This window comes from Herpailurus yagouaroundi, unplaced genomic scaffold (assembly GCF_014898765.1).
Source record: "Herpailurus yagouaroundi ecotype Mexico unplaced genomic scaffold, PumYag 188, whole genome shotgun sequence".
NCBI lineage: Eukaryota > Metazoa > Chordata > Mammalia > Carnivora > Felidae > Herpailurus > Herpailurus yagouaroundi.
The window spans coordinates 2197670-2220478 of NW_024412419.1; the positions used below are offsets into that span (position 1 = coordinate 2197670).

The 22809-nt window shown below is 54.7% G+C and overlaps 1 protein-coding gene across 4 annotated transcripts in view; it reads right to left on the reverse strand.

Moving 5' to 3' along the window:
* Positions 1 to 22809, reverse strand: part of EIPR1 (EARP complex and GARP complex interacting protein 1) — a 121635-nt gene that overhangs the window by 88440 nt on the left and 10386 nt on the right. The window contains exons 2-3 of one of the 4 annotated variants that reach the window (XM_040495955.1): positions 19185 to 19268; positions 7107 to 7239 (exon numbers count right to left, since the gene is read on the reverse strand). The exons of 1 other annotated variant lie outside the window; for it this stretch is intronic. In XM_040495955.1, the coding sequence (XP_040351889.1) occupies positions 7107 to 7239; positions 19185 to 19268 (217 nt within the window). Of the gene's footprint in view, positions 1 to 7106; positions 7240 to 13118; positions 13397 to 19184; positions 19269 to 22809 lie in introns of those variants that run through there. 2 more of the 4 variants (XM_040495956.1, XM_040495958.1) reach the window with 2 other exon arrangements.

Here is a 22809-nt window from a genome sequence, read left to right on the forward strand (position 1 = left end):
GGCGCACTGGCCCTCTGAACGTGACACTGAGCCAAGTCTCCCCGTGCTCAGGCTTCCCGAAATAGAAGGGGACCGGCCTTTGCCAGAAACACTTTTCTCCCTGCGAAGAGTGCACTGACGTTCGCCCTTAGAGGCAGGACAGGTGTGGCGGGAAGGTCTGGGATCTGCAGGGGCAAGGCCCAGGCACGGGGCACGGCGCCCACCCCCCCCCCCCCGGTCCACCAGGGCTGGTCAGGTGACCTCTGTAAGTCTGTTTTCTCATCTGTGACATGGGGACAGGGACAGAAGGCGCCTCTCGTCTTGCGGGGGGGTTGGAAACGATCCAGGAGAGAGCTCAGCGTGGTGCTCGGCACAGAGAACGTGCCAGGCATTAGCACACAGCGGGGATCAGTCCGCACGCTCTCCCCAGATCCCGAGTCAAGGCCTGAGCATGAAAGAAAACTAGACAAACAGCACCAGGGCCAGAGCAAGGCAGAACAACGTTAACGAGTTCCATGATGACACCATCGCAGACACTGCAATTGCCAGGGCGGTCCAGGTACATCCTGTGAGTGCCAACAGCTCCGTGGAGTCGAGGAAGGAGCGACTCTCCCCGTTCTACAGATGGGGAACCAGAGGCTCAGAGACCGTAAACAGCCCCGCTGACGTGCTGACGGGGGGACCACACGCACGTGAGCTCCTGAGTCACTGCTCTTGCAACCATTTCCAGCTTCCCCGCCTCCCGAAGGTGCAGCCAAGCCAAAGTGGAGACAGCATCTATTTCCAAGGGTTTACACTGACTCTTCGAGGAGGTTTCAGAGATTCTTCCAGAGGACACTGTCCTCAGCCGGACTGCTCCAGCCTCACAGCCATCCGCACCCTGTCGTGCTGGCCCCGCTGAGCCGTGAGCCCGGCTGGAGGGTGGGGTGGTGGGAGGAGGGAGCTTTCGTGAGGGGGCGTTTCCAAGGGTAAGCGGGAGCTCAGGACGTGTGGGAGGGAGGGAGAGCACAGGCAGGTGAAGCATGGGAAGGCAGAGGCTCGGGGGGGGACACTTGGGGGGACATGCCGAGATGCCCCCTCTAAAGGGCACTTGCACCTGGGTCCCCGCTGCCCACTGACACAGGTCCCCCGGCACCTGGGGTCTGGCCCTGCTCCCTGCTGCATCCGGGGCCTTGAGGGCTGAGAGAGTCCCTCTGGGAGCCTGGGGTCGGGGGGTCAGGGGTCAGGGATCAGGGAACTGAGCTCTGTACCGGCCCGGGTAAGAACACCCGACCACCTGGGGCACCTCAGTGAGATGCTGGCAGGGAGCCCGATTCTGCCACGCGCTTTTCGAGCAAGGTCTTCTTCGTATCTGTGACGGTATCTAGAACACCGTCTGCAAAGTGCAGGGAAGCTTGTAAATCAGCTGAGGACGCAGCCAACCGGGACCCGGGGTGGGGGGGGAACCAGAGTGACAGGAGGACGCTGGTGCCCCCTGCTGCCCAAGGAGGGGCCCTGGCGCACGCACACGCACGCGCGCACACAAACACACACACCCCCCGGTGTAAGGGGACACACAAAAAGTACACACACACACTGAGAAAACAAGGAAAGGAATGCAGCAAAGTCACAGTGTCTTTTTTTTTTTTTTTTTTTTTTAGTTCTTTGTGTTTCTTTATTTTAGAGAGAGAGAGAAAGACAGACAGACAGACAGAGCCTGAGTGGCAGAGGATCAGGGAGAGAGGAATCCAAAGCAGGCTCCAGGCTCCGAGCTGTCAGCACAGAGCCCAGCTCAGTGCTCGGACCCACGAACCGTGAGATCGTGACCTGAGCCCCCCAGGTGCCCCTGAAGTCACAGTGTCTTAAACGAGCTGCGTGCTCAGCTTCTAGGCAGCGCGGGCGCTCCTTCTCAAGGAACCTTCGAGCACGTGGGTGAGAGCGGGACTCTGAGGCAGGAGTCAGGACGCGCACGGGGCTCGTGCTCTCACGGAAGCATGCTGTCCAGTGCAGCCAGGAGGGGAAAGAGGTCAAGGGAGTACCCACAGCGCCAAAGGCAGGCGCCATGAGGAAGAAACATCCCGAGTGTTGTCCCCGTGTGACCAGGATGCCTCCAGGCCACGGCAATACCGCCCCTCCGGGGTGAGCGTCGGGGGGAGGACTGAAGGCGGCCCTCGTCTGCAGTGTGGCCCGCTGTCCCCCGAGGGGGCCCCACGCCTACCGCCCAGGCTCTGCAGTACAACCTCCCTCCTCCCACGTGCCCTGGCTGTGCACACGTGGAAAGCTGTCCCCCATGCTGACACATCCTCCGTGTGAAACTATCAGCAACGGAAGCTGGCGTTTTGCTCCCAGAAAAACAGAGAAAGACCCAGAAGAGCTCACTGTCATGCAAGTCTGCCCCCACCACCCACACTCCGAGGACACGGCTCCCTAACTGTCCCGGGTGAGGGCCACCATCACGTCGGCGGCAACCACAGATCCCTAGGGACAGTCCGTGACAGTCCACGCCCCTCGCTTGCTCCTACACGACACGGACGGAAGCCAGCACAGGCGGGTGTGGCGTCCGGAAGCAGAGAAGCAGGAGTATTTACATCACGTTAGCCCACAGCCAGTCCACGGTCATTTGCTTGGACGGCGTGAAGAGAATGTAACTCTAGAGGCTTCTGCCTGCGGGTGGTGGCCACTCGGGCTGTACGAGGAGAGCTGCTGTCTGGCACCGCTCCTGGGAAGGACGAGACAAGGTACGCAGAGAAGGTCCTCGTCTGCATGTTTTAAAATGAGCTGCGAGTCAACCCAATTCCGCACTTTCACTGACAAGGCCATTGTGATGCCCCAATGTGTGTGAGTGTGTGTGTGTGTGCGCACACACAGGAGTTCTACCACAGTGCAGACTTCCACCAATTCGAGAGGCAGTTCGCACGCCGCACCACATGCATGTAATTTAGACACAGTTGTTCACGACAAACACGATGCCCAGATGCTCCAGGAGAGGACACCGTGCCACGTGGGTTCCATTTCCTGATACCGCACACGAGCCCACTTTTGCCTGGTCCATTCCTCCTCCACCCAGTAAGATCCACAGGGAAGAGTTTCAGGACACGAGTGAAGGGGACGCAGACAACAGCCTTAAACCGGGACAATTCTCTGCTAGAAACAGGTCCCCCCAGCCCTGGGACCCGCGCCACCTCTGCCCGTCGGCCCTCCCTCCCGCTCTCTGCCCTCAGCGGCCCCTCCACTGGCGGGAAGACTCAGGGCCTGGGGACATGGCTCGGAGGCCCGCGGTCTCTCAATTGAAAGATGCTCCCGCTGCCCGGAATGTTGCAGAGACCGACGGGAACAGAAAGAGGAACCAAGCAGGGCGCGGACATGCGCGTGAGGGGCAGCGAAGGGCAGGTGGGTCTCTGCGGTGTTGACACCCACGAGCCGGAAGATGACCACGACCAGGACACGTGGTGACACCTGCACAGAGCCCCCGACCAGCCCAGACGCTAAGGCGGGGGCAGCACAATACGAGACCGGCATCGCTGGGGGTCAAAGGGCACGGTGTGGTTGCAGCCTTTAACCCAAGTCTGGGTCACCCTGGGCCTGAGCCACGCGTGACGCGCTGCGGTGCGGAAGCCTCACGACCGGTGGGGAGCTCAGAGCGGAGAGCCCGGCCCACGCGTGTCCACGTGCAAGCACGCACACGCGCACTCGCTCTGCAGCCTGCGCCGGGCACGAAGCCCGCAGGGCGAGCATACACCCTGACTGAGCTGTTCCGGAGGCATCTGACGGGAGCCGTCTGGGCCTCATGCCAGGAGCGGGACGTGCGCGGACCAGCGGTGCGGATCAGGTGGGAGCCACGAAGGGCTTCGGAGCTCGAGGGGCTGGGGCCGCGCGGGGAGGAGGGGAGCGAGAGCCGGAGAGCGTTCGCGGCATTTCTCGATGGCAGTGAGCGTGCCCCGCAGGACCGAAACCTCGGAGACCTGCCTGTGGCAGGAGAGAGCTGAGCTCCCAGGACTGGGCCGCGAACGCCGCGAGACACGGGTCTTTCTTCCCAGAGAGGCTGCCGGATGAGGCAAGCACGGCACAGAAGGGCTGGCCGCCAGCACGGAGCCGCGGCAGAGCAGGCCGGGCTTCCCGAGGCCCCGACCGCAAAGCGCCCCGCCCCCGCCCGCGGACAGCCGGGGCGAGGCCACCACCAACCTGGGGCTTAACCCGACAGCTGCCCACAGCCCGGCTGACGGCCAGCTCCCGTCTACACCCGGGACCTGGGACCCAGTTCTGCCAGGAAGTGGACCCGACACCCGGGGCGCAGGCCTGAGGCCCCGACAGAGAACCAGCGAGGCCGAGCCGCCTCGCGACCATGGGGACGGTGCAGGGGACGACATGCCGTGTCCGTGGCACCTTCCTGTGCCGCGCGCAAAACCACAGGGGCCCGGGACGTAAGTGCAGGCTGCCAGAATCCGGGGGAGGAGGACAGACTGCCCTGCACAGCCTGCTAGAGGACACAGGCACACACGAGACGCTGCCAGCGGAGGCCCAGACGGGGAACGTTCTGGAAAGAGGACGGAGGGGCCTCGTCACGAGGCAGCAGAAACCCAGTGCCGCCGCGGCAGACACGGAAGCGGCATGGCGGGCTGTGCGCGCGGGAGCCCCGGGAGCGCACGGCAGCCGGGCCTGTGTCTTGCTGCCGACTCTGGAAGGGGAGAGAAGGAACCGAGGGAGGGCGGCCACAGTAGCACAAAGGAAGCCAGATCGGTGGCCATGAGCACTCGACCCCTCCAGGAGGAGCGGTGGCTAACCTCACGAGTCTCGCCGTCAGGAAAGCGCGGCAAAGGGCCCGGGTGGGCCGCCCCACGCTCGCCACGTCCAGAGGACAACAGGCCAGAGCACGGGGACAGGAGGGGTCCGTTCAGGAGGCCGGAGGGCGCAAGGACAGGGTGCGGGCTCCTGCCACCCCTGCGGGTCCCTGGCAGAGAAGGGACTGTCTCAGGGCGGCCTGTGCACACGGCTTGGTCTGACAGCCTGCATAACCCAGCTCACCTGCCAGCTTGCACCAGACGCAGGGATGGGCTGGCGCTGGTCCCCGGCCCACGTGCCCGCGGCTCCACCAAGCTGCGAGGACAGCCGGGGCGCAGGCCCAAGAGCCTGCAGGGCAGAGACGGACGGGGCACCGGGCCGAACCCACCCCGGACCCTCCAGTGGCATCTGCCTTTAGGAACAGTGGTGGCCAGCGGCTGCTTTGAGCCCCCACCCTCCCGTGTGGACAAAACATCAACAGCTGTTACCCCACACCTGTCCCAGCGCCCTGTGACGGGCAGATGACGTCACAGCTCCACGGGCCACAGATGGAGGGGAACGTGGCTCAGGCGCTGACCCGACAGCAGATTACACCCAGAAGCCACACGCACACCCAGAACTGACCCTGCACTGGTGCCCGTGCCCCGGGCAGGGGCCGTCGTGGCCGAGGGTCTGAGGTGACAACCGTGCTCTGCCCAGGAGAGGGTCGTGGCCCCTGGGGCGGCAGGCACTGCTCACATACGCCAGGGGCGCGTGACAGCCACCACCGTGGGACACGTTTTTGCAGCCGGCTGCCCACGAGCGCAGGCAAGATCAACGCCCTGCTTTGAAGGGACAGCGGAAGGTGCAGGTGCCAGGACAGGACTCCCGCGACCCTGCTGCGTCTGACGGCAGGGGCAACGGGGCTCAGGAGGTAAAATCAAGGTCAGCTGAGCTTAAGTTAATCAGAAGGGGAACTGGTCCCCTCTTGAAAGTTGGGTTGAAGGTCGCTTTTCTTGAAGAGGACCACCTCTGTTTTCACTCGCAGAAACTTCTAGCGATCTCCAACCAAGGCAGGGGGCTCCGTAAGGGCGGGTGGAGGCAGAGGCACACTACCGGGTGGCAGGGGGACAACGGACCTGCAGCCATGTGCAGGGACAGCGGGCCTTACATGGAACAGCACCGGGCCGTCACAGGGAACGCACTCTGACCGTGAACACCAAGTGCGCTGGGGCGTGGGGGCGTGGACGTAAGTACATCCCAAATGCGCTCCGGGAGGACTCCGGCTGTGACAGCCAGCTGACACGATGACTTTGGCCTGAGATACGGGAACAAGAAGGGGGCCCCAGCCCAACACTGAGGACGGGGGAGGAGGCAAGGTCGGAGTGGGCTCTGGGCGGCTGCTCTCGGCGGAATGAGGCAAGTCCAAGCTAAGAGTAAGAGATAAAGAACGCAAGAGGCTCAGGGGGAAAAGACCTTTCAGAAAGCAACTTTTTTGCCGCGAAGAAAAGAAGTGTTAAACACAGGTGCAAGTGACGTCACACAGAAAGACCCCTACGGAGAACCCGTGGGAACAGACGATCTAAGCAGAGGTTTCTGGAAGCGGGGCGTCCCGGGAGCCTGGCTGGTGACGGAAGAAGTCAGCCCCACACACTAACATCCGCGGCTGGGCAAGGAAGGAGGGAGGAGACAGAGTGTGGGGCACGAGACCGTGGGGCGCTCACAAGTACCCAGCACACCGCGTGAGCGAGGGAAGCGGTCTAGAGCATACACAGCATGGAGCACCCTCTATTCTGGCTTATGGAGAAACACGGAACGTGAGCTTCTTCCCCAAAGCCGGAATCTGAACACCACTTACTGACAGTGACAGAACGGACAATGGAGACGACGCGTGGCCGGCTGGGCGTCACAGACGTCTGGATGGACACAGACGTCGAAGGTCCCAGAGACGGGAGCGGCAAACAGCAGACCGGGCGGAAGCTGGTCGAGGAGCACGGACACCCAACACGCGTGTGTGCTGTGCGTGGGGAAGGCGTCACTGAAGACGACGTCCTGCCCTCTCCTCACCCTTTAACGGGCGTCGCACACGGGCAACGAGGCACAAACCGGCTGCCCTTTGTGAGCAGCACAGTTAACTAACTTAGGAGCACACCGACCTCTGCCCCTCGAGGACCCCCCGCACGTCCCTGCCCAGCCCCGAGGGGTCACAGTACCGGGACGAGCCGGGATTCTGGGTCCTATTAACCGCGACAAGCATCCACCTGCAGAAACACAACTTCTCTGTGAGCGCAGCACCCTGACCGATCATCACGTCTTGTAAACCGTGCACTGACCCCCGAGTGACGTGAGGCCCAGGTCGCGGATGCGCGGAGCTACCTGAGAATACTCACGTTTATTGTAGCAGGTGGCCAGCACACCTTTGTCCGCAGGACTGGCACTAATGTGCCAGATCTCACCCACTTGATGGAGGAGGACATTCTTATTGATAATGTTATTTTCGTCATCAAAATCGATGATGTGGATCTGCAAGTACAGTAAAGGGGCACATCAGCACCTCCCCTGTCCCTTAACTGAACACAGCAATCCCAACTAATCAAATGCAGCTTTACCCCTGCGATTCACTGCTGCTCTTACCACACTGGGAGCACACACTTCTGGGAGTCCACCTGACTGTGCTTGCTCGAAAGACAAGTCTGAAACGCCTGCAGAGGATCTTTAAGACTGCAAGCTACGTAACACTGCCCCATCATTTCCAGTCCTAAAGACACAAGACACCTAAAGCTCTGTCCCCAAGTGGCTCAGTTGGCCAGCATCAGGCCCAGAGCTGTCAGGGGTTCCGCCAATGAGCCCCAAACCCTGCACGCGGCTTAGTGGAGGGGACGGAGCTCAGGGAGCCACTGCCTGGGCAGAGCTGAGATGCCCACACCGTGCTCACGCCCGAGGGGGCAGCCACGGGGGGGGGGGAAGGGGCGAGATGGCGTGACACGTTCGCACACCTTACACGTCCCACAAAGGAGTCCAACAGCTGTAACAATCACACGATATATACACGAGAGTATGACACTTTAGCCACGAAAAGTTAAATCCGCTACCTCCGTGCTTTTCTGGATAAATTTTAGAGGAATAAAAGGATTTTCACGTTCACACTTTTATCAGTACCCATGTCAATGAGAAAAATAAAACATTTGTTTGAAAAATAAATTTACATGAAGAAGATATTCCTGGGTGTTCGGGAAGATTTGCGTCCAGGCGCGCTCACTGTGGCATCATCACGATGAAAAATTGTAAGTCACCTGATGTCTGGCGAAAGGGAATTGTTCACATAAATTGCAGTATCTGACTGTTAACGTAATACCGTGGAGCCATTCAGCACGCTGCAAAGGACTATTTAGTGCCACGGAAAAGGGTCCGTAACATACAGTTAAGGGGAAAGAACTAACCAAGAACTGTGTGCGTGCTACGTGCAGCTTTCGTTTAAAGAGCAAGCACGCCCAAACCAGCAAAGAACCAGGAGGTGAGCAGCTTCCCCTGGGTGGGGGATAATGGCAGGTGTTCCTGTCCTTCGCTGGGGTTTGTTTGTGTGTTTAACTTCTTTTGTGTGTGATTAATATGTGTTACTTTGCAATCAGAACAAACAACGCTGTTTTAAGAAATGTTTCCATGACATCCAAAAGCCTCCACACTCTGTCCTTGTTCCAGAGAGCCTCGCTCTGTCCCTCGTGGCTTCCAGTCGCCCTGAGGGACAGCTCCGGACTCAGAATTCAAATCCCACCACCGACACCACAAGCCAGTGGGACACCGTGCCTCAGTTTCTCACATGCACACAGAGGACAGAGGATCGTGGGAAACCAAAGCCATGCCCAGCCTGGCACAGTGAAGCCAGTGCCTGCTCGACCTGCCCCTCTCTTCTGGGGGAAGAGCTTAAAAATCAGTCCTGCTTTTTTTTATGTTTAAAACTACTTTCAGTAAGTTTCTCTTGCACTCAGCACAGTGCAGTTTTCATGGTGGGCTCAAAATTTACAGAATATATGTGTGTTAGATGTGGGGCCACTATGATGTGTCACTTTTTAAAAAAAATTTTTTTTTCAGGGGCGCCTGGGTGGCGCAGTCAGTTAAGCGTCCGACTTCAGCCAGGTCACGATCTCGCGGTCCGTGGGTTCGAGCCCCGCGTCGGGCTCTGGGCTGATGGCTCAGAGCCTGGAGCCTGTTTCCGATTCTGTGTCTCCCTCTCTCTCTGCCCCTCCCCCGTTCATGCTCTGTCTCTCTCTGTCCCAAAAATAAATAAAAACATTGAAAAAAAATTAAAAAAGAAAAAAAAATTTTTTTTAATGTCTATTTTTGAAAGAGAGGGAGACAGACAGAGCATAAGCAGGGGAGGGGCAGAGAGAGAGGGAGACACAGAGTCTGAAGCAGGCTCCAGGCTCCCAGCCGTCAGCACAGAGTCGAATGCGGGGCTCGAATCCACAAACCGCGAGATCAGGACCTGAACCAAAGTCAGACGCTTAACTGACTGAGCCACCCGGGCGCCCCAATGTGCCACTTTTTTTTTAAAACGAAGGTTTAGGGGCGCCTGGGTGGCGCAGTTGGTTAAGCGTCCAACTTCAGCCAGGTCACGATCTCGCGGTCCGTGAGTTCGAGCCCCGCGTCGGGCTCTGGGCTGATGGCTCAGAGCCTGGAGCCTGTTTCCGATTCTGTGTCTCCCTCTCTCTCTGCCCCTCCCCCGTTCATTCTCTGTCTCTCTCTGTCCCAAAAATAAATAAACGTTGAAAAAAAAAATTTTTAAAGCGAAGGTTTATTGTACTTTCTCCTTTCCACATGTGAGGGAATTTTACCTATAAACATCTTCTCCCTCCGTGGATATGTTACACATTTAAAAAGCTATTGATACTTATTAAATAATTAAGTCATTACTGAGAAAAATCTTGGGCAGCACTTAGTAAAGTTGAACACGTATGTGGCCTACGACCCGGTAGCCTACGGCTCGGTCTGCGCCCCACAGACACCCAGACAAAAGACACCCACCAGAGTGCCCACCGCGGCCTCACTCATGAGAGCCAACAACGGGACACAGCCCAGATGTCCGTGCCCAGAAGGGGGCACGGAAGTGGTGGCGTATTCACAAAACGGGCTGTGGGCACTGGAGAAGATGGCGGTGGCGGTCCCGTGGGTACGGGGTGGGGGTGGGGGTGTGCCCGAGTGGCAAGAGGCATCCGGCTGTAAGGCTACACCTTACAGACGAGTCCTCTAAAGTGAGTAGAGGCACAAAATTCTAAAGGGAGAAAAGTTCCTTAGTATATCCAATGACTTACTTTTTTCAAGTTTATGTATTGGTTTGAGGGAGAGAAAGCTCCAGTGGGGGAGGGGCAGAGAGAGAGGGAGGGAGACACAGAATCCAAGGCAGGCTCCAGGCTCTGAACTGTAAGCACGGAGCCCGACTCGGGGCTCGAACTCACAAACTCATAGATCATGACCTCAGCTGAAGTCGAGTGCTTAACTGACTGAGCCACCCAGTCGCCCCTATATCTGATGACTTAAAAATTTTGAAGTAAGAATTCCGTGATGCCAACTGAGTGGTGACGACCCATACCGGCAAGGCTGTGGGAAAATCAATACATGTCGTACATCTGAAGAATTCTTTCAAAAGATGTATTAAAAAATGTTAATAGCAACTATACAAATGTTGAAATTGAAATAATTTGATTTCTTGAACTCTATCTCAAAGAATAAATGAACAAAAATTATGGAGCATCGTGTAGCTTTAAGATGATAAATGGGGTGCCTGGGGGGCCCAGTCCGTTGAGCGTCCAACTTCGGCTCCGGTCATGATCTCACAGCTCATGAGTTCGAGCCCTGCACTGGGCTCGGTGCTCACAGCTTGGAGCCTGGAGCCTGCTTCGGATTCTGTGTCTCCCTCTCTCTCTGCCCCCCTCCCCCACCTCGAGTTCTGTCTCTCTCTCTCTCTCAAAAATAAACATTTAAAAAAAAATTTTTTTTAGTCATGATAAAGAGCAATTATAAATACCAAAAATGTTATGAAAGCATTAAATGTTACAAGCAGAAGAGAAAATGGCATGCAATTATATAAAAGTCACATGTGAACACAGACTAAAATGCAATATACAAAATCAGGAATAATTTTTGTGTTGTTAGGGTGAACGGGAACTTTTTTCTCCATGAACACTGAAACATGAATGAAAGCATGCACCTGCACTATTTCCTGTTCTGTAATCAATCCCTCTGCCGTGCACTAAAGCGCCAGGAGCCCCTTGCAGTGACACCACCAGAGCTCTGGCTTCAGAATTCCCATTTGCTGGCTCAGCTGACCCCTCCCCCCCCAAGAAAGCCCACGCATCCGCCCCACGCCGGCTCCCGGCGCCCCGTGTGCTGGCCTTCTCCCCTTCTGCCCAGCACTTGTGGCTGCCCGGCTCTCCTGCCCAGGCCACCTCACCCGCTGCTACAGGTCCTTCTCATCTGGGGAAGGGTCTTCCCTCCCGACAGCTCTCCGGAATGCTCTTTTCTCCCGGTGCGGACACGAGGCACATGCTGTCCACGGGCTCCAACGCTTGAGCAAAGTTGGCTCCAGGCTCCTTTCTGCACTTCCGGGCACACGGACGCAGCAGGGAGGAGGCACGAGCCCATCTCTCCCAATCTGACATGCCGTAATACTACAGCCCTTAATCTTCATCTTCAAGCTCGATGGTCCTAAGACCCTTCCACGTATCCTCATTTATAGTGGGTTCACAGGCAGTCCCAAAGGATACATCTTCACGGAATGTTTTAATCTGGGTATGTTCAGAAAGAACACTTGAGACATCACCCCCGTAAACAAAGTAGTAATGGCTAATACGTACAATGCACCCGGCACTGTGCTCTTTCTACAGGATCCTTAAAAGAGCTGTATATGATTATTAGCCACAATCCACAGGCGAAGAAACCCAGGTCTTGAATTAGTGTGTCACATCCAGTTAGAAACAGGATTCCAGACCGTGGCTCTGAACCCCCATTTTATCCAGGGTGCTTGGAGCGCCACGCCCTCCCCAGGGCTCTGCATCGCAGCAGGTGAGCAAGGACGAGCCCCTGATGTCAGAGAAGGAGACTGACTATACCTTAAACGGTTTATTCTCAGGGCACCACCCTCTAGCCAGCTTACACTACTGGACTTAGAAAGAAACATTCTGTCGAATAGACATATGCAGTTACGGGCCAGTTACGAAAAATTACGGTGAAGAAAACACTATAATTAGTGAGTGCAAAAGATTATTGGAGCACAAAAGAAAGACCGATTAATAATTGGATACGAAGGTCAGGCAGACACGTGGCTGTCTGGGGAGTAAAATGCTACTTTAAAATCTTCATGAGTTTTCAAAATGTTTTAATGGCTAATAATGAAGATCACACTCATATATTTTGAATTACCATTGTTAAATTTTTTAAAGTTGGATTTACTAGTAGGGCTAAGGGCACAGATGACTCTCTACAAAAAGTTAGGCATGAGAGTTATAAAATTTATTAGAAAGCCCATAAAGATGATGCTAATCCTCCATCACTTTCCTAGAAGATCACGGTGTCCGTCTGAGCATGTGACTCCAAGCCAGGGCACTGTCTCTCCATTTCACCTCTCTGATTGAACTGAAGGTAAACAAACTCTTACAAATTAAAAAAAAAAAAAGAAGAAGAAGAAGAATTAAAAATATGGATAAATCAGAACTAGAAAATGGAAAGCTCCCCTTAGGGAAAGTTGAGGATCCAACGGCTTCCCCGGGGCACGTCTCCCTGCCCCTGGCCGCGGCCCTCCCCAGGGGTGAGCTGAACCACTGTGATAAAAGACGCAGCTCGCCCGCCCACGGGGGACTTCACGCCACGGCCTCACGGGGACGGATCCCGGCCACGCTGTCCTCAACAGGCTGCTTGGAACGCCGCAGGGGCCAGGACCTGGATTCGGGTCTCACGCCACCGGTTTTCCTCGCTCAGGGCTCGAGTGAGCCCTGCAAACTCCGCTTCCTCTGCCGCAGTCCGTCTGTCTTCGGGGTGAAATACTGAATGCAAAGGGGTCCGACCAGGAGGCCCGTGTTCCAGTTGTGACTCGGCCACTTCTGGCCGTTTTACTCTGGGGCAAGTCACTGACTTGTTCTGGGTTCTTGCTGCAGCGTAAGTGTATTTAGGAAGCTGGATCGCTAAGAATTCTTTGTTCGAACTGAAACATCTGTGGATCCCTTAGCTAAGACTTTAAATGATTAAGTGGAAGTTGTTATCACACGTGCTCCTGGGCCCATATGGCTGCCAGTTACCTGTCTGTGCTGACTCCCCTTCCTGCAGCAAAGAAGCCTCAGCACGTGAAGATCCTCTGTCCGTGAAGCCCAAAGTATGCCTGGCAGCCAGGAGGGAAAAAAAAAAGACCCCACCTTCCACACCTCTTGGTGCACAGGGAGGGTGTTTCTCGTACAAGCCGTGTCTTCGTCCATTCGGGCCGCTACAACACAGAGCACAGACTGGGTGGCTTACAAACGAGGAATGTACTTTTCACGGCTCTGGGGGCTGAAAGCCTGAGACCAGGGCACCAGCAAGGTCAGGTCCGCTGAGACCCTCTTCCTGAATCATTGAGGGCATCCTCTTGCCGTGTCCTCACGTGGCGGGCAGGGTAAGGAAGCGCTGGGGGTCAATCCCGTTCGTGATGACCCCACTGTGATAACCTGAGCACCTTCCAGAGGCCCCACCTCCTCACGCCTGGACCATGCAGGTTAGGGTACAACCTACAAACCTGGGGGGAGACACACAGCCCACAGCAACTGGACAAGGTGGACGTCCTTCGCAGCATCTGCTGTAGGGGTGGGGAAACAGCTAGAACCTAACAGCTCACAGGAATACTACCAGCTAACTGTCTCTTTATTAGCACACTTTTACATATAAATTCAAAACTAAAAAGCCATAAAGTAGGGGCACCTGGGTGGCTCAGTCAGTTGAGCGTCCAACTTCAGCTCAGGTCATGCTCTCACAGTTCGTGAGTTCAAGCCCCGCGTCGGGCTCTGTGCTGACGGCTCGGAGCCTGGAGCCTGCTTCAGATTCTGTGCCTCCCTCTCTCTCCGCCCACCCCTGCTTGTATTCTGTCTCTCTCTGTCTTTCAAAAATGAATAAACATTAAAAAAAATTTTTTTTGATAAAAAATAAAAATACATAAAGTAGAACTCTATCTTTTAAAAAGAAATTCCGGGGGCGCCTGGGTGGCTCAGTCAATTGAGTGTCTGACTCTTGGTTTCAATCCAGGTCACGATCTCACAGTTTGTGGGATCGAGCCCCATGTTGGGCTGTGTGCTCACAGTGCAGAACCTGCTTGGGATTCCCTCTCTCTCTCTCTCTCTCTCTCTCTGCCCCTCCTCTGCTCATGTGCACTCGCCTGCCCTCTCTCTCTCTGAAAAAAAAATGAATAAACCTTGAAATAAAAAATAAATAAATAAATAAATAAATAAATAAATAAATAAATAAAACAGAAAATCTGAGGTGTAATCAGTACTGGGAAGAGGGGGTGGGGAGAGGTGGGTGGAAGAAGAGGGGAGGGGGAGGTATTCAGGTTTCAGTTAGTCTGGGGTGGGGCTGAGAGTCTCAATTTCTAACCAATGCCCAGGCCATTCTGAGGGTAGCCAAAGACAGAGCCTGCAGCCAGATGGGGCTCACAAACAAAGCTATCCTTAATCAAAACACAAATACAGAGCAATGGGGTTTACAAATTCAAAACGAAAGTTAAAACGGAAAAGGTCTATCCAGGGAAAGCAGCCACTGAGTGGTCCACCACCACCTCCCCCCCCCACCCCCGCCCTCCCCTTCAGGGATCAGCCTTTCCACTGACCATGCTGAGAGAGGACAGGTCTGGGTCCTCTGTCACCCTGGCGCTCGTCCCCCAGCCACGTAAGAAATGGGAAGCTAGCAACATGCAAAGAAAGTCTTTGGGCAAAGCACAGCACAAAGCAAACCCCTTGGGTCTGAAATCCCTTGTTGGGAGTCTGCCTAGACTTCCCCACTGGACAGCACAGGGCACACGGCCTCCAAGAGAAGGAACACCCCCCTGCCCCCTGAAGGAGAGCCCCAGACCTGCCCATCCTGTTCCCAGCACCCAGCCCCCTGCAAAGCTAAGGGCAGAAAGCAAAGCAGCTCACCTGACAAAGAAGGCCAGCAACTGTGACAGCTCTCAAGGTTTTCAGAAAATGGCACAGCTGAATTAAGTAGGACTGACTCGAGACTGGCACTTTCTAGGGAACTAATGACCCCCTCCCCCAGGAGCTGATGGCCCGAGGCGAAGCCAGGGGCCATTAACCCTCACCAGCCAGTAAGCAGGAGTGGGGAGCAGCGCCACAGGCCAGGGGCCCCCAGCCCGGGCGTGGGCGGAGCGGCCTGACCTGAGGACACTGACAGCCCCGGCCTGCAGCCTGCGCTGCAGTGTGGGTGTCTGCAGGGAGGCTACAGGGAGCCCCAAGGGCGAGCACCCCTACTGGCCCCAGGGGACAACGGAGGCTCCTGCGGAAGTGCGGAGGAGGGAGGACCGACCGCAGCTCTGCCTAGGCCACAGTCCAGCTCGGCCCCCGGGAAAGACCACACAACTGCCAAGGGCCAGCGCCAGGTCTGTTCAGGCACGGGGTCAACGACACCTGTCCCCTGCGGCAGCAGGTGTGGGAGTCGCCCTGACCCAGCCTGCCCGGCTCTCCCACGTCCCCACGCTGGAAGCGTGTACCCTTCAGACGCTCGGTCCACGGGGAGCTCCTGGGGGAGGGGAAAGAACCCACCTGAGCGCCCCCCGTGCCAGCGCTTGGCCGGTGCCACGCAACACCCCACAGAAGGCGGCCGCGAACTGCACTGATCGTGCGGTTCAATGCGGAGCCACTAGGTGGGGAATGTCCATCCTCACTCTCCGGGAAGCACGCAGAGCTCGGGTCACCCTCCGTCAGGAAATAAGCCTGGGGACCGGCTGCCGGAGGCTGGGGTGTATAGGGGCAACTGCTCATCCCTTCCGACGGGCTGGAAAACCGTGCCCGCCGGGGACGTGGGGGACGCCGGAGCCACCGAGCTCCCAGACGGCTGTGCGCGTCCCCGGATCCACCTCCCACCCCCCCCACCGCAGCTGGCCGCGGCCCCAGGGAACACATCCCACGTGGAGGAAGCATGTGGCGTGTGCAAGGAACCGTGCACGTCACACACAAGAGAAACACACACGGCGCAGAAGAGGAACAGGCGTGCCACGCGTGGGAGGAAGCCCGGCGTGCGTGCGGGGGCGGGTCCAGGCCGGGGAAGGAGCCTGCGGCCAGGGCCAGTGACACAGCACAGCACACCCTCCGGCCGCCAGCCTTGGCTCAGGCGCCTTCCCGCGGGGGAGGCTGCAGTGCCACGGGGAAGGGACCCCGCGTCCTGCTCTCTCCCAGGACCACGTGCCGCGGGCCCGGTTCCCCATCCCAGTGGAAGCTCAGCTGCAAGCACAGGTCAGTTAGCTCACTTGTGCATCGGACACACAACATGGTGGGGAGGGAGGGGCTCATTAACATACAAAGTCAGCATTTGTTGAACGAAGGAGTGCAGACGGACGCCTTCCCCAGAAACAGAAAGGGAAGCACGAGCCTGTCACCCCAATCTTTTGGAGTCACACACCAAATGCCACTGCATGTGAAGCCTGGGAACAGGGCGTCATCGGACTCCTCATTCAGCCTTCCGTTCAGCCGTGGCTACCAGACGAACTGAAGCCAGAGGCTGCAGCCTTCCCTAGCAGCTTGGCTAGGAAGTCCTGAAAGGAGGGGGGCAGCAGGTGACACATGGCTCTGCAAGGCAGCACCCAAGGAGCCGTCGTAAACCAGCGATTCGGAAAAGGGTTCCAAAGAACTACATCCTCGATGCCATAAAATATAAGTTAAATATACAACTTTTCTGCGCCTACCACTGGAGAGCTAGGTCTCTCTAGGACTGATTATTAAGAACCAAAGTCATTCAGTACAAAAAGGTTTCTTTCCCTAGGTCCAAGGACTGATGCCTGTATTCCGGAAAACAGGGCTGTGTGCACAAGAAACTACCCTGGTACCACAGGACACGCAAAGCTACAAACGACGTTTGTCCCAGGATGCCAGTCTCACCCGCCAACCCCGGGGACTCACAACTCACCGGACAGTGCTCCCCAAGAGGTGGTCCCAGAGCCTGCCAGCGATGCACGTGCTGGGACCCAACCCCAATGTGATTTGGCTCCAAAAAAGGATTTCAGATTAAAGCACTTCATGTCACTTGGGGCTGATCCCTTCTTGGTGTCATAACCAAATGGCATATAATTTTGGCTGAGAAAACCAGGTATAATGTAACCTATTCCCGTAACTTATGAATGCCTTCATTGCCTCATTGGTTTTTAATTCATTTAGCTTTTAATGGAAGCATCCCTCATTAGATAATAATAAAGTGTCCCCTATTCTCATAAAGTTAAAAAGCTGATAACTCCACCAAAAAGGTTAATGGGACAGCCTCGGAATAGAGCGGAACTAAAAAGCAAGTAGGTGAGAAAAGATGCTTGGTGGCCTGGAGACAGAGCCAGCTGGAATTCTCTAACACCTGTCCTGTGACAAATTCCACACAGTCGACCAGCAGACAGAAGCCACGAGTCTGCCTTCAGACTCCAGACTCCCACCTGGCTCTGTCCCTCCATCACCGCAGCCCCAAACGGCAGTGTCATTACGCAGTTCCTCTTTCCCTGCAACATGGCCACTGGAAACTATTTTTGTAAATAAATCACTCGCATCTGACACTTTCCAAAAGTAACACACACACACACACATTCAGAAAAATGACAATTTACCTCACAAATGCTCAGATCACCCAAAGGTAACCGTGGCTCCAATGTTGAGGCCTTTTGACTAGTTCCCCCCCGGTCTTTTTCTATGTAGAGATTCAGTTTTGTATTTTATCCACTACTTGTCTAATTGAGGTGTAACTGACATAACATTACATTAGGTTCAGGTATTCATAGAAGGATTCGGTATTTGTATCTATTGAAAAATCATCTACTTTCTTACCACCACAGTGATCACACAATATGTATGATTTTGACATTTCACTGAACCGTCTAACGAGTCTTAAATTATGACGCTCATGAGGCGTTTATGACTTCATGAGCGCAGCGCGTGACCTCTGCTCCGCTGCGAGGAACCAGGCTCAGCGGGGTGGAATCATGTGACTCTGCCCCCATCCACCCTCACACGGCACATTTTGATCGCTCCTAACTGTTTCACAATTATGTGCACCGCTGCAGTGACAGTCCTTGTATATAAAGGACTTTTTCCATGTCTTGGAAAATAAAAAAACATATTATAAAATATAAAAATACGTAAATAACATAAACACTAATTTGTCAAGCTCTAGATACATGTCACCCAATCAGCTGCCTGATTTCAATGACTGAAAATGATTTTAAACGACTATGCCAATTCAAAATCCCTCGTCGAGGCGCTTGGGTGGCGCAGTGTGTTAAGCGTCCGACTTCGGCTCAGGTCACGATCTCACAGTTTGTGGGTTCGAGCCCCACGGCGGGTTCTGTGCTGACAGCTCGGAGCCTGGAGTCTGCTTCCAGATCCTGCGTCTCCCCCTCTCTCTGCCTCTCCCCTGCTCGCACTGTGTTTCTCCCTCTCTTTCTCTCTCAAAAGTAAGTAAAAATTTAAAAATAAATAAATAATAAAATCCCTCATCGATAATATGACAGCGGCTATGTCACTACCCCCTGCCCAGCACCAAATACCCTCCCGCAGCTATGTTACAGCCACCTCCCCTGTGTGACAGTGGTAACTGGGCGGAGACCCGGCACCATGCGACACGGCCTTTTGCGCATTTCCCAAGGATCCAGGACGGTGCACATCTTCACAACGTCCTCAGCACCTGTGAGGTACAGAAAGTAGACGGCTTGATCCCCATTTTGGTGATGAGGATAATGAAGCCCGGCAAGGTTAATCCGTTCGGTCAGGGTCGCAGGTGGACCGAACGCTGATCTGTGAGGATCCAACACTCCTTCTACAACAGTGGCCACAACAATGGGGGCCACATCTTGCATCTCGTGTCCGCCTGCAGTACGTGGCAGTGAGAGCCCGGAGCTCGAGGTTGAAATGGGACCGTGGCCTCATCCAGGCTCAGCCAGAACGAATGCTGTGAGCACGCGGCGGGGCCGTCCAGGGGCCCGTGTGGAAGCAGGGATGCCAACCACGTGCCCTGGTCTGCTTCTCGACCCCTCACCCGGTGAACCCCGCATCACCACAGCCTAAACCACAGCGGTACCGCCACAGGAGTCTAAGTCATTGAGCTCAATTATTACATTCGGTTGGGTATTTAAATCCCAATGCAAGTTTTATTTTGTTTGTGTGGCATTAATTTTCTCAAATGGTGCTTGAAAAATCAAGAGCAAAATGGTTATAAAACTAAGAATAGGCTTAGTAATTAACATGTATACATTTGTCAAAAATAGTTACCTGATTATCATATTTAAGAGACTGCGTCCCAACCAAAAACCGAATGGCATCTGTTTCTGCAGTCTGAGGTGTCAGAGCACGTGCCTGCAGGGGGGAAGGAAAATGCACACACATTTATGAAGTTAGATGTAACGGTTAGAGATTAGAAAGCCAGTTACCTCCTGTACCGCCGCTGGAGTATCCATTCATGCGAAGTGTCTGCAAGGCAACTTAGAAATATGTACGGACAGCCTTCAGCTTGTGCCTGCTTTGTGACACAACAATTCCACCTCAGATGTGTATATGGAAACAACTGTAGACGGGCACAAAAAAATAAGCAGTAAAGATGTAAACGGTGTTTTTAATAAAAGCGCAATCTTCAACAGAAATAGATTGGTCGAACAAATCATCCTCTGACAACACAGCAGAAAACGGCTCCCGGCAATGGCAGAGCAGGTGGTTCAAACCACGTCTCCTGCAGAGGAAAACTGTACAAACTAAACGAAATACTCCGAATTTGTTTCAAGGCCCCCGGAAGCCAGCACAGCGATGAGTGAGTGCCAAGGTCTTGGAAATGAGGGAAGGTCAGAGAGGAAAGCCTGACCTCCAGCCCCCTTTCAGCTAGAGGCACCTGTCACTTTGGAAAGTGTGGTGAGCGGCCGATGTGGAGGAGAGTTTGTGACAGGCTCGTGGGGCCGAGGGTACACACACTGAGTACACAGGGAAGAGGTCGGCGAAACACTAAAGTTCTGGGTTGGGATCCCTTGGGGATCAGGCCAGGCGTGAAGGTGGACTAGAATGAGGTCAACCCGGACACACTACGATCTGGGTCATCTTAGTCCTCGATTGGATTTTAAGTGATCTGAGCAGGCTGGTGCTCCTGGGCTGGCCAGATACCTGCCAGAAGTAACAGTAAATCCTCTGGAGGAAGACAGACGTCCCAAGTTTCTACAGTTTTCTCACAATGTCAAACACTGAATCAAAAATAACTAGTCATACAATGAGTCAAAATCATATGATCAAAAGCCAAACAACAAACAACAGAAAGGGGCCTGTCGAGCCTTCAGATGATCCGGTTCTCTGGGAAACAAGCTCTAAAGCGTCAAGTTTTAGGCACAGATTTTGTGGGAGCATTCTTGGGAATGACGCCATGGAAGGGTGAAGGAAGCAGGACTGTGCAGAGGCAAAGAGGAACCTCAGTGCCACAGGGAGACCGGAGCTGGGACAGTCCCTCAGAGTGGAGCCAACATGGCCAGGCCCTTGTGCCGCCCAGCCCCCACCCCCATCCAGTAGGCTGTCCCTGGAGAAGGGTGGGACTTCGGTGGGACTTAGGGCAAAGTGACTCTGTTCCACTGAGGGCGAACTCGAAAAGCAGGACCCACTGATTGCTCTCAGCCACCAACAATCCCAGAATCTGCTGGATTTTCTGACAAAGAAATCTGGGCAGTGCACCACAGCAGGAATCACAACACCTGTGATTAATATGCTCAATAATTAAAATTAAGAACTCCAGGTGAAGAATCTGAGGCCTAGAGAGGAAAAGACTGTGTACAACTGGTAAATATTAGTGTTGTGACAAGTACTGCAGGCTTACGAATTCAAACCCAGATCTCTTTCAGCACAACCACTAACTGTGCCTACGTCAAGTCCCTGTTTCCCTGTAGCTCATGCTCGGATGCCGGTGGGAGGCAGAATAGTGGCCCCCAAAAAGGTCCGCATCCCAATCCCCAGAACCTGTGCAGAGAGACTTTGCGGGTGCGATTAGGTTAAGGATCTTGAGACGGAGATTATCCTGAATCACCTAGTCACACGGGTCCTTACGAGCAGAAAGCCCTCCCTGGATGTCGTCAGACGGATGCGTCACAGAAGAGAGAACCGGAGAGGTGGCGGCACGAGGGGCGCAGGAAGCCTGCAAGGGCTGCAGACGGCTGGGAGCACGTGGGCCGCAGCCGCTGCAGGCTCTGGGGATGGAAGGAGCCCACGGAGCAGGGAGCACAGGGGCCTCCAGAAGCTGGAAGAAGCAAGGTCACAGACTCTCCCGAGCCTCCAGGGAGCAGTGCAGCCATACCAAGGCCTTGATTTTAGCCCAGTGAGGCCCTTGTTGGGCCCCTGAGCCATAAGGCAGAAAGAGCTGTTCCTCTGAACCATTGAGCTGGTGCTGACTCGTTACGTCAGCAACAGGAAACTGATTCACTACGTGGGCCACACGCGGTTCACTACATGGGCCACCGTCCACACGCGGCTAGAAACAGACGTGACGCCCCACTCCCTCCTCTGTCACATCTAATCCCTGAATTTCTTGATTCATTCTTTTTAAAACGAGGGAAGAGAAACACGGAAACCATTGTCCTGACCACCCAGTCTGTCTGGTTTTGATTTGGTCTCTGAGTATCAGTCACCCAAAGGCTTGGTGACAATTTCACGTCATGCTCCGTAGCACCTCTGTCCCCACCCCTCCTCACAAAGGCTTCCTGGCACAAAAATATCAACTACCCAAACACATTCCAGTAACACCAAGAAAATACACGTGCAAAGCAGCATTCACATTATTAGACATCCGGAGGGAGAAGTCTATTCTGGCCAATATGCCTACGACTTCTTCAGCAAAACCGGACTGGACAATTTTTGGAGTCTTACACAGATCTCTGTGCAAAACTGATGAACTCTTTGTGAATCTATATACCTTCTGCCAAAAATGTACATACAAGTAAATTCTGCACATAACATCAGCAAATTCAGACCCTCCAAATCCTAGCTAATTTAAACACCACGCAGAGGAAAAGGATTCTCGTGAGGAAGCGTCCACGCCATCACAGAGAGACAAAACCTCACCTTCTCCGAAGGCAGAACCCTGACTCAACAGAGGGGACGCAGACCTGGGTCCAGCTTCAGACAAGAACGCTACATCTCAAACAGAGGTACATGTCATCACCCCAGAGAGAAAAAGCCTGAAGATCCCCCAAAACAGGACCCAGAAGCGGACCCAGCTGAAAGGAAATGATTATTTTCCATTAAGACACTCGTCTATGCTTCGAGTTGGTAATCACCAGTTGACTACATGACATTTGTGAGTGGCAGCTGCCGTGGAAGGTCCCACAGAGGGCAGGACATCGGCCCTGCCCTCAGGGCACAGACTTGCAGGGAGAGACGAGCTCGGACAGAGCAGGTGCCACAGCCACAGGCACACACGGCACGGGAGCAAAGTAACACTCGCCAGAGCGCACCCACGCGCTCACCTTCAGGTGGAAGGCAGGATCAAATGCCACCACCTTAGAGGAGAAGAAAGCCAGAAGGAAGGAAGCTGTCTCAGGCTGCTGGCCTGGAAAACAGGGCAGTCCGCGGCCACGGAGGCTGCTGGGTGCCCGTGGTGAGCCAGCACGCGGTCGGCCTCGTGCCCCAGCAGCTCGGGCCCCAGACCTGCACACCTGCGCAGGGACCATGGGAAACACGCAAAAAAGTAAAGTCCACGAGATCATCTGCTTTGCCACAGTTTTGGAAAAGCACTACAAATCTGACACTACGCATTCTGTCACCCACAATAAGACGCTGCTTTTTTAAAAAACTGAAGGGCCGAATTATTCTTGTTAAAATAAAAAAAAAAGTCTGAACCGAATCTTTAAAAATTACGGCGAAATCTCAAAAACAG